We start from the raw sequence: 11517 nt of genomic DNA, 5'->3' as shown, positions 1-11517 counted from the left end.
GTACTCACATTGCTGTAATTCTGTAAAAACTCTGCAGGTGTCAACAGACCAACCGTGATAATCTGGCAACAGAATCTAGACCCTCCACACTGTGATGTGAAACTCATTTGTGGCACCAAATTTACCTTGTAGGCAAGTTGGTTTGAAATTGAATTAGGATGCCTTCAGGGAGGCATAATAATATGTAGTGAGAAAAGAATGGGGAAAAAAGTGTCATACATTGAGCAATGGTTATGTCTGCCAATGTTTTATTTTCTTTTTCTTTTTTTCTTTTTCAAAGGCAAAAGCAGTTATGGCAAAAGTGGGTTATCCCCAGTTTATAATGAATGACACATATATTAATGAAGACATCAAAACAGTAAGTGTTAGACTTGTATCTTTCTTCTTTTACATATTGTGACCATTCTTTGCTTTGTTTCACCCTTGTCTAAAACCAAAGCTCCTTAGTTTTACCCGCATCTGGAGTTCTGCTTGCCTGCTTATTTTTAAACATTGAATTAAGTATGCTAGCTCTAGTGTCTAAAGTGTCAATGTTAACATGTCTAAGTGAGATGGCCTCCAGGCCTGCTGGGAGTGAAATTGGCCTGGATGCAAAGAACCTGCCCGCTATTAAACATTTTTAAGGTTAAAAGTACCAGATATATTTTTTTTATTTACATATAAAAACAGAAGAAAACAAAACCATTTCTCCTCAAAGTAATGGCCTCCAGAAAAACGAATGCATATTTCCTCTGAATTATCACAATTGATGATGCCTGTATAGACTCTACCCCCTTTCTCCAGGCTACAAATTTTATTTATGCTTGTTTCTCATCATACCTGGAGGCCCTAACCACTGTACAGCCCTACTGTTACAGATGCTGGACAAGGATACTGTGGAGGCTTCCTTCCTGACATGGTATCCATTCAGCCTAACTACAGCAGGAAAGAAGATGATAAAGAATAAGATATTTTGTTATTTTTCAAAGGGGTAACTGTGGCGTGTATGTGGAAAATTGTATTACTGCAAGTCGCGGGCAAAGTAGAACCACAAATTCGATCCTGAACCATTAAAATCCAAGTAGTGATAGAGTCACTATGCCAGAAAACAGGAAAGTACACTAAAAGGAGGCATGATTAATTGAGAAACCTTTGAAGAACTAGCTCTACAAGCTTACTCCTTCCTTGTTCATGGAAGAGTGGCACGAGACAGTGCTGTGAATCCAGTGTAACGAGATGAAGGAAGTGACCAACTTTACCACTCAGGGTATGAAGTTACTTGCCCAGATAACGGTAATGTCTAGCAAAAACCTCTTGTTAATCACAGTGGCAAAACCCAGTTAAATTTGAAATATAACTTTTCTTATATTCTTTTTATAATTTTGTGATCTGAAATATAATCTGAAATGTAACTCACAAATCCTGGGATTACTTGAAACTCTTGGCAGGGATATAATCTGGATTTATAAAACATTAACATCCCTTTTTCTTGCATGTTTGGTTGTGGGGAGTGTTGCTAATAGATTTGGAGGCATATGGGAATGTGGAGCCATACATCTGTGTTTAATGTGAGGAATGGTAAAAAATGGCAGCAGAATCCTCCAAGGGCACATAGTACAAAGTATTTATAATGAAATGCAAAGCAAGCTGAAAAACAAGAGGCTTTGTTACAGTTTTGAAAGCAGTTTTAAAATGGACTTTTAGAAACAGGGATAGACCTATTTCCATATGGAAAAGAGTCTGCCTTAACAATAGCCATAGAAACATGCAGTCTACAATTTCTCTTTGGGTACTTCTGAATTCCTCAGTTTCTCTCTGCACAGGCAAGAGCTTTCCACCAGCCCCTTGCAAAGATCCTTTCACCCTTCATTTTTTAACTTACATCAATACTTATTAAAAAATATTTATTCCTCCTACCAAATGCGGAAATTTTACTTAGTTTGATAATGACTAAAAAAATTATGCAGTTATTTTGTTTAAATTAAAAGTTCTGATTGTTTTATGTCAGCATTTTATTTTATTTTATTTTATTTTATTTTATTTTATTTTATTTTATTTTGTTTTATTTATTTTATTATCATTTTTATTCCTTGGACATGTTTTAAAAATATCTGTGCTTTACCTATACAGCTGAAATTTACAGAAAGTGACTATTTTGGCAATGTATTACAAACTCGCAAATACGCAGCCCAGTCTGATTTCTACTGGCTTAGAAAAGAAGTTCCAAAAACAGAGTGAGTAGACAAAAGACAAATTTTCATAATCTTTTAACAATGTTTTAAATTACATTATTTAATTTATACAATTTATGTTGTAATAGAATTATACACACAGCAACATTTTATAATAAAAAAGCCTATGGGCAACAAAACAAAACAACAACAAAAAAACCCACAGTTATTCAGGAACTCCTGGGGATATTTTTATCTTAAAAATACTCTTTTCATTAAGTTCTAGGTACCCCTGTTCCGATGCACAATAAACATATTCTGGCAGTTTAAACTTTTAATCTAATGAAAAAAAAAAGAACTAGTTGAATCTCAATTGAAACTGGATTATGTCTCTTGGTCACAGTTAGAATTTGGAATGATACAGCAGAGATTTATGAAATACTTTTTCTATTAATGGAGCCATTATCAAGAGATAATATTATTAATGATAGCAATAAGCGTTGTTAGTTACCTGCTGTTGATTGCAGTGATACAGCCTAAGACATGATTTAATTTACATATGTTATATTTTATTTGTAAACCTGAGAGTACATATTGTGTCACATATAGTCATCAAATACATAAAAGAATCAGTCTCTTTTCTTACTGGTGGGTAATCAAATCCTTAAAATGCAAATTATAACCTAAACAGAACTTAATTACTCTAATCACGCTACTTAAAAATGACTCCTTCTGCACAGAGCCTTTGAAATCAGTGCTGCTGCTTAGCTCCTGTGATGCTATTTCCTTATGGTTCCAGAAATTCCTTCTCATACTGAACTGTACCTTGTTTCAAGGATGGCTCTGCATTGTCCGTGAGGTAGGAAGAGGGTGCCAGCAGGGCAGTTGCAGCCCGTGCTTGGTTAGAATTTCATAGTTTGGCTGCATATTTTCAGGGGGTTATTTATAGCTTCATTTTAATGATGAGTTAACCTAAGCTCATTACACCTTTTTCTGACATTGCAATGGTTAATCCCAGTGAAACATAATGCTTGCCTCTCCACAGAAATTGTAATCAGCAGCCCTCATCCTGTGAGCAAAGTTGAGGCAGCACTAACACAGACTAAGTAGACTGCTGGCAGGAATGAAAATACCCCCTGCAGGGAAATTAATGGGCAGGTAGTCCCTGAATACACACCTCAAGGGCTGTCACCTCTGAGAACTGTCACTTCATGTGGGTACACTTCAAAAACTTGAAGGTTTTACCCTACTGACCACTACAAGATTGACTACTTTCTCTTCCTTGTCTTTGTCCTTTTATCTTGAGGATTACTTAACAGCAGTCTCCTCATCACCTTTGTCTTGCCCTTAAGTAGATCTATTCCAGTCTGCTTTTGCACTTTCCTTTGCTTAAAAAAATAGGAAGATAAACAGGTCTAGTGTCCATATGTGGTCACAAAGTAGCTCATCCACAGGAGGTGGAGTAAAAAGGAAAAAATGACCCCTTCTGTACTGGCTGCTGCATAAGAGAGGAGATGGGAACCTCTGGTGGGTTTACTGTCCCCATGTGTGCATACTTATAGGGCAGGGGACAGACCCTTCCAGCTTCACTCTGCGCAGCTCACTGGGGAACAGTCTGGCTTGGGGCATCCCAACCTGATTTTCAATATCTTTTCTCTGTCAGCACAACTATATGCTCTGTTCCCTGCGGGGCTGGGGGTAAACCTGTCTGAGCCCTCAGCCATGGTTTTTCCTCTTGGGGGATTATTCTGCCTCTGCACCTGCTCAGGGATAGAAAAGGGATCTGAAGGTGGTATCCCTTACACTGGCCACTGTTGCTGTGTCAGCTGAGGACTACCAAGGCACAGAAAGCCATTGTCACCTGTAGTAAAAATACCATCCTGTGTTTTAATTTATTATAATATACAAATAATTCCCACCAGTCTGAGGCATGTCAAGGATGGTCTTAAATGCATTAGTGTTTGCCACATTTTGGCTATCAGAACACTGCATTCTGAGGCTTTTACTTCTCTTTTTTCTTTCTTTCTTTTCTTTCTCTGTTTATTTTTTTTATTTTTTATTTTTTTTAAACTTTTATCTGTCACTGAACTCCACAGATCATTGGCCTACACTGAAGCTTGGCACTGTGTTAATAGAGAATTACCCTTGGGGGTTTGTTTCCATTTTCTTTGTTTTTACTTTTCTTTAGTTCAGTAGCTTCTAGCAAAATATTTATATTTAGAGATATATATTAAAAGATGGTCCATGCTGTGGACTGATAAAGATAAATAAGAAAACAAGTATATAAGAAAATAAGTTATCACATAGTACTGTAATATTACTCCCAAATGTGAAACACTATATTCATTTAGCAGATGGTGCAGATTTCTCAGCAATATTATTTCAATCTGGACTCACTTTCATCAGCATAGTCAACTATATGGAAAAACAATGTGCTAGTTCACTTGAAACACCAGGGAAACACTATCAGGGGACAGAGGAGCTGAGAGGTACAAGACAAAGGAGTTTGATAAAGCAAGAGGAATGTGGATAAGAAAGTGGAAATAGTTATTCTGGGGATTCAATGGTTTTGTAATCTAAGAAACAGAAACAATCCCCCAAACCAGGAGTATTTATCAAAATTCATTGTCCTGTGTTTTGCTCCCTCCTGACCTAGCTGTTGTCTGGTTTACAGCAAAAAGGGAGTGTTGTGATATGACAAGGGGTAATGGCTTTAAAATAAAAGAGGGTAGATTTAGATTAGATATCGGGATGAAATTCTTCACTGTGAGGGTAGTGAGGCACTGGAACAGGTTTCCCAGAGAAGCTGTGGATGCCCCATCCCTGGAGTTATTCAAGGCCAGGCTGGATGGGGCTTTGGGCAACCTGGTCTGGTGGGAGGTGTCCCTGGCAGGTATCGGAACTGGGTGATCTTTAAGGTCCCTTCCAACCCTTTTGTGATTCTATGATTCTGTGAAAAGGAGTAGGGAGGGCATCATGTGCGATGCTGATCACGCCATGGATGGGAGGAATGCACCTGGAAACCTTTCGCACCCAGATGGTGCCGAGGAGCTGTGACTTGATACTGGGGTCCCCAGGGGCCTGGTTCCCCTGCAGTCACCACAGCCACAGGAGGTGCACTTTGCAGTCTTCAAACAACAACAACAACAACAACAAAAACACAATTTTTACTTGGGACGCTGCACATCAAGTTCTGCTCCATCTAAGTGTTTCCTCTAACTCAAAAAGTTGAGAGAACAAATTGTAACTTCAGTTCATGCTTTGTGGAGAATTAAAGAAATAAGCTTTTCCTTGTATTGTAATCATTCCCAGTCAACACTTTTCATGACTGCCGTTGTAACACACTATGCTTTTAACTCAGGAAGTAAGATATGGTGGAGATAGCTGTAACACAAACCTATTAGAGCATCTGCCTCACTTGTTATCTCAGTACAAGATTTTCTTTGCAAGAGATATCAAACTTAAAAGTATCAAGTCCACAGCTTTATGTTTTGACTGCTGCAGTAGTTGATAGGTAACGTTTTACACTCAGCTATTCCTCTTTCACATGCTACTAAGAAATAGAAACAGAAGAAACAATTCTAGTTTTATTATTTAGTCTGTAATTAAAGGGAGCTTAGATTTTGTTATGCTTGTCTTTTTTTTCTTTTTTTTTCTTTTTTTTTTTCTGTCCTGATAGTGAGTCAAATACACTGACATTGTAACCAGATCTAGAGCAAATGACCAACCAGACTTCAAACAGGAATGTGAGAGCTATTTCTAAATTTGCTTCACCTTAAAATTTAACATTGACAGCTATTTATTATAGCTCTTCATATAGTAATTTGATATATTATTAGTTAAGGTCTGTCACTGAAGACTCAATCATTTCAAGGCACTCACTGAAAGAGGCTGACAAATGTGAGGTGAAGTTGTTCATCTAGTCTGAATAGAAGCAGTCTCAGTTATTTCTGTTCTTTTGTGGAAAATGCTTTCTAAATCTTTCTGAGAGTGGCTTGCAATGGTACAACAAAATGCTGGAGTGCAAATATGCTCCTTGCCAGAGTCTCTAAATGTCAAATATAAAATTCAGCAGTATACACTGCTTGTCACCAGAAAACTCTTTTCTTTGTGACTCCTTGTTACAGCTACTAAGTCTTCTCTTTCTATCTGCTTAAAAGTATAACAAATTTCACACTGGGTTTTTCTTGAGGCCTTGTTGTGAAAAAGTGACTTAGAAAGAACATAGTTCAGTTTTACAATGAGAAAATTGAGACTGCTATTGGTGTCTGGTTTATACTAAGCTCAGAAGACAAGATGGGCTCTGCTGTTGCAGTGGTAGATCATGAAGAAAGGAGTAGCAACAGGACAGAGAGGTTGTAATGAGACTCAGCAGCTTGTCTACAAGCAATGAGGTAACTTCTTAGGCATGAAAGTGTGGCCAGCAGTGGTGCGGTGTTGGTTGCTCTCAGGCCAAATGAGGTGTTTCTGTTATGACAAATACGTGCATCGCTATGGTTAGCTCCTCACCCAGAAAAAGAGGTGAAAACTTGTGCTGTTAGAGAGGCATTGATTGTACTTGAGGAACTCTTTAACCACTGCTTGTGGTGTTTCCCATCAAGAGCTGGTTGCAGTGAGCTCAGTGTGGCCCCGGGAGCGCAACAGCAAAGAGGATGGGGAAGAGAGCAAAGTACATTAGTCTGTTTTGAAGTGTAAGTTATCTGCCTCAGGCCTTTAATCCTGTGCCTGGAAATGAGGGAGCCCTGCAAGACACACACTGTAAGAAGGATTTGTAAAAAGGGAGTTGTTTGTTGTTTGGAAGCCTTTTTCATGCTTAGAAGTTGCTGTTCAAGAGAATAGAAAGGATGTTTTAAGTGGAGCAAACCCACAGGGTGAGGTAGAAGTTGCAATGCTATGTGTCTATTCAAACTTCCAGTAAAATCCAAATTATAGTGTTGAGCATTTCAAGTGGGTCCCTCCAGGGTTGTCTCCTTGAGACAGAGTCCTTCAGAGCTACTGCTAAGCTGGGAGAGCAGTATCACTGCACAAGTGGCTGGCTTGAATCCTTCAAAATATTTCTGCTCATCAGTGATGTCAACAAATGTGAAAATAAAATGTGGTCAATTAGAGCCCCTAATTTTTTTTCTTTATCCCTTCACCATAAGCATTCTTTCTTCAGTTTTCCATTATCTCACTATGTTATCTCTTGCATTTCATGCCTTTATTACAGAGGAAACAGAAAACACCAAAATAAACAACCTCCCCCTACTCCTCCCATTCAGCATCTCCTAATAAACAAAAGTGGGAGAATTATCTGTGGCAATTAGAGAGTATAATATGATGGATGGTTTAGACATTTACAAGACATCACTCTTGGCTTTCCTTGGTTACTTTTTCTAGTTACTGCATTATAAAATAAGCTGTTCAGCTTTGAACATGAGAGAAGCAGATAAACTTATTGATAAAAGACAGAATGCTGCCATCATAAACCTCTCCCCTTTGTTACATGGTCTATGTGAGGACATCAACTGTCAGAACAACAGTCAGGCTCTGCAGATAACTCCTTCATTTGATGATGCTATTTTAAAACACAAATCATGCTCTTGAATGTCACCGGCATCACACATTTTCCATGTTCTGATAGATCTTCCTTTGTCTTACTCCTTGTTTTGCAGTTGCTATCTTTTCTCTTTGAAAGGAATTTTCCAAAGCAATTGCATTATTTTTATTGCTTTCAGGATTTATAAAGCTTCTGAGTAATGTGTTGCTAAAGAAATCAGGATTTTCCTTTTTTGGATGCTTATTACAGTTGTTTCTAATTTATTATGAATTAGCTACAAATTCTCATCATCTTTATTAATTACTTCAATTTTTTCTCAGTTCATTATAAAAGCATAAGGTGAAATCTTGAACTCACTGAAGTCAGAATTTCCTCAGAGGGGTTTTGGATCTTGCTGAAACTTATTGAGATTTTTCCACTCGTATGGGTGAAACCACTGCCAATATAGATGAGCTTAGGCTAAGGAGATTCATAAATCCTATTTGCACTTCAAATCTAGGTTCCTGGAAGTATGAGAAATCTAAACACGAGAAGAAATGGTAATATTCCTTGTAAAATTTGTTTTGCTTTAAGGATGTCCATTTGTTTATGGGCACACTGATGCTCACTGAGTAGAGTACAGAGTGTGAAGCTGTTTATTTCAAATTTAGGTTCCCAGAAAGGACCTACCCATGTTGTTAACATCATCCTAATCATACAAGTGCCTGTTCAGCAAAGAGTCTGAAGCCACTTCAGTCATTTCAAAATGCTCTCTAGTTTCAAGAGGGAGTTTCTCTGCACATGGTTGAAAGACAGGTATAATAAAATCTTATAGAGTTTTCACAGCTGCTATCAGTGTTGCACCTCTGTTGGGTGAAGTCAGGACTTCAGTTTGTCAGCTTGGAAGACCTCACAAGCACTAATGTCACTTAGAAATACAACAGATTAGGTAATAGGAAACTTAACAATCACTCTTGTTGAACAATCATTGAGTAAGTGCACTTAAAGTAAAGCCATTAAACAATAGACTTCGATGTTCCAGAAACTGTGAGCTGAACTGGAGAAATAATTTAATGTATCCTCGGTCTTTTACATTTTTCTTTCCACTGAGTGAACTTTTAATCTTTGCTTATTCTATTCATAAAGTTGTTTTAGTGTACTGACAGATGATTGCTTTTGCTCTTACTACAGGTGGTTTACCAGCCCAACTACTGTCAATGCTTTTTATAGTGCATCTACCAATCAAATCAGTGAGTATCTGACTTCTGAGCCTGTTTTTAAAATGTCTGTTTGGCAAATGTTACATTAAGCTTCAGAAAATATCTGTACAGTTTGTGTGTGTGTGACTGTATATTGGGGAGAAGAAAATCAGAACTGCAAACATAACTTAAACATAATTTATCTGTGAGGCATTTTAGTTAGAGGATAGTTCTGGAAAAGCAAGGGCTCCAACAAATCTGAATTACTGTTGCTTAGTGAATTACCCTGAGTAAACTGAGTTGCAGTAACTGCTTGTGTGTAGTCTGTCCATTGCAAATATGAACAAAAATGTTAGCTTAAATCACTTTTACTAAAGTTTATACTACTGTTTCTATTTTCTGTTTGCTGTAGCAAAAACATGTGCACATATACCCCCATAAATATGCACTAACACTTTAAGTGACAGCAATTCAGTTTGCTAGTATTAATAGATATGTAGCAAAAACCATGGTTATAGGAGATTGTGACTTAAAAAATAAAATAAAAATGGTGTCCGGCAGATTTGTTCAATACCTTACAAGGACAAGAAGCGGTATCTGTAGGTAACTTAAAACTCTTGCCTGTATAGTGTGATGAAATTTTCTTGTATGTAGAGTGCCACCTGTCTTGCACTAATTTTAGTTCCTTGTTGTTTCTAGTGAGTATAAATCCTGGTTTGGTAAAATTGTTGAGATTTTCCAAAGATACGTATGGGTTTGGATGTTTGCTCCAATTGCTTTAATGGGACTTTGCATGCAAAATTTCTAACTGGTTTTAAAAGTCTATACCAGTATTTCTGTGGATAATAGTGTTATCTTTGCCCTGACACTTCTCTTCATTGCTATTAGCTTTGCAAGTTAAATCAGCCATTCCAGTTTTATGCCGCCAGGGCCTGGAAGGCTGAGTGCTGCAACCTCTGTGATCTGGGTCCCCAGAGACAGGCTTGTCAAAAATCACTGAGTGACTCCCCCGCTTTCTCCTGAATCCCTTTTGATCGAATAGAAAAACAATTTTTGAAAGGCCCAGAATGAATGTTTCCCGCTGAAGAGGTTACAGCAGAGGACAGGCGATCTGGGTCTGCTGGTATCTGCTCTTGCCTATTTCTGTAAATAATTTCTTGCCACCAAATCTAAATTCTTTTGTATCTAAGTGAGCTCATTTGTAAAGCAAGTATGATAATTAGGTGGGTCTTTTGACTAAAATTAGTTCTAGAGCTAGACTGCTCCACTTTAATTAGAAATCTGCCATCATTAAGCAGCCACATTTTTGTTGATCGTTGGAGTGTATGCTTGAGGCAGGTTTCACCAGGTTGATCAGAGCTCTAAAGTACATCTGAAAAACGACATCTGGTTTTCCCACTAAACTGAGCACAGGCCCCCGCTGCTCTTTCAGATGTATTGTGTGGACAGAGAGGAAGCTCAGTCAGTGCAAAATGAGAGCTGTTGCTGTTACATCTTCTTTAATATTGGGTCTTTTCAAGTTCCAGCTGCATTCAGCTCTCCTAGCCTCTCCGCCAGGGCACATTAGAGAAAGCTGCAATGGAGAGGCTGGAGCTACTGAAGCTGAATTGTGCACTCACTGTGTCTAAGTGTCACGAAGCAGAGGGCTGTCAAATGTAACCTATCCGTCATGGGTATAGGGGCGGTTGTGTTTTGTATCTCAACTGCTGACCGTCTTGTATTGCTGGCATTTGACCTAGAAATTTGGATAGTGCTGCTCACTGTCCTTTTAAGACAAGCAAGCTCCTAAGAGCAAAAGGGTTTAGGTGGTTCTTTCTGAACAAAATCCTGTTCTACCTGTGAGTGAGAGAGTTACACATGTAACCTCACACTCAAAATGATGTGCAAAAGGAGAAGAGGCTTGATGAAAGGCACAGCACAAAATGATCTTCCATTGCTGACTTCCATCAATGTGCTTTGCAGGGAATGTGGCCCCTGTGACATGTGCAGGGAACGTGCTCAGGTCTGAAGCTGCTGATAAATATTTGTCATATTGCTACTGAGTTCCCAGTAATGCTGCTGGGAACGAACTGTACCGTGTTAGACCAAACTTTGCAATCCCAAGCATACTCCTGCTGTGGGCTGTATCTCTGGGCAAATCTCACACACAGGAATTATTGCCTTACTGCTCTATAGCTATGTTTTCAGTAGTAATCACAGCAAGTTCTGCAGGGGCTGGGGATGTGCTACAAAACGTGTGTCCTTTTCAAAGGTGTAGTTAAACAACAGAAAAAAAGTTCTACAAAACAGAATGTCAAAATTCTACAAATAAGAACGTAATTTGAGAATAAAAATGAGCATGAGCTCTAGAAGGTTAAATGTAAAGTTGTGGTATAACAAGCCCACACAGATTGGAGGAGCAACTTTCTAAGAATATAAGAACTAATAATAAAACTTTTTTTTTTTTTTCCAAATACACTGAAAAAGGACAGTCTTTAAGACATAAAAATAATACAATTCTCTGTGTTGGAAGAGTTTGGAAGGTTCTTATCCTCAAGCTTTTTCTTATGGAAATTAAGTCCCAAGAAGTGTCTCACACATAGTGTTAATAGAAGATGCTTTAGAAGAAATTCATAAAGTGTATTGGAACAAATATAAGCACCAGATAATA

At 38.1% G+C, this 11517-nt stretch overlaps 1 protein-coding gene across 1 annotated transcript in view; it reads left to right on the top strand.

Annotated features, from left to right (window-relative positions):
• The window catches only part of PHEX (phosphate regulating endopeptidase X-linked), a 102620-nt gene that overhangs the window by 65109 nt on the left and 25994 nt on the right, over nucleotides 1–11517 (top strand). The window contains exons 13-15 of the mRNA XM_013183854.3: nucleotides 281–358; nucleotides 2110–2213; nucleotides 8860–8918. Coding sequence (XP_013039308.3) covers nucleotides 281–358; nucleotides 2110–2213; nucleotides 8860–8918 — 241 coding nt within the window. The remainder of the gene's footprint in view (nucleotides 1–280; nucleotides 359–2109; nucleotides 2214–8859; nucleotides 8919–11517) is intronic.

Source organism: Anser cygnoides, chromosome 1 (assembly GCF_040182565.1).
Source record: "Anser cygnoides isolate HZ-2024a breed goose chromosome 1, Taihu_goose_T2T_genome, whole genome shotgun sequence".
Classification (NCBI taxonomy): Eukaryota; Metazoa; Chordata; class Aves; order Anseriformes; family Anatidae; genus Anser; species Anser cygnoides.
The sequence above is the reverse complement of the archived record's forward strand: the minus strand, read 5'-3'. Positions and strand labels throughout refer to the sequence as shown.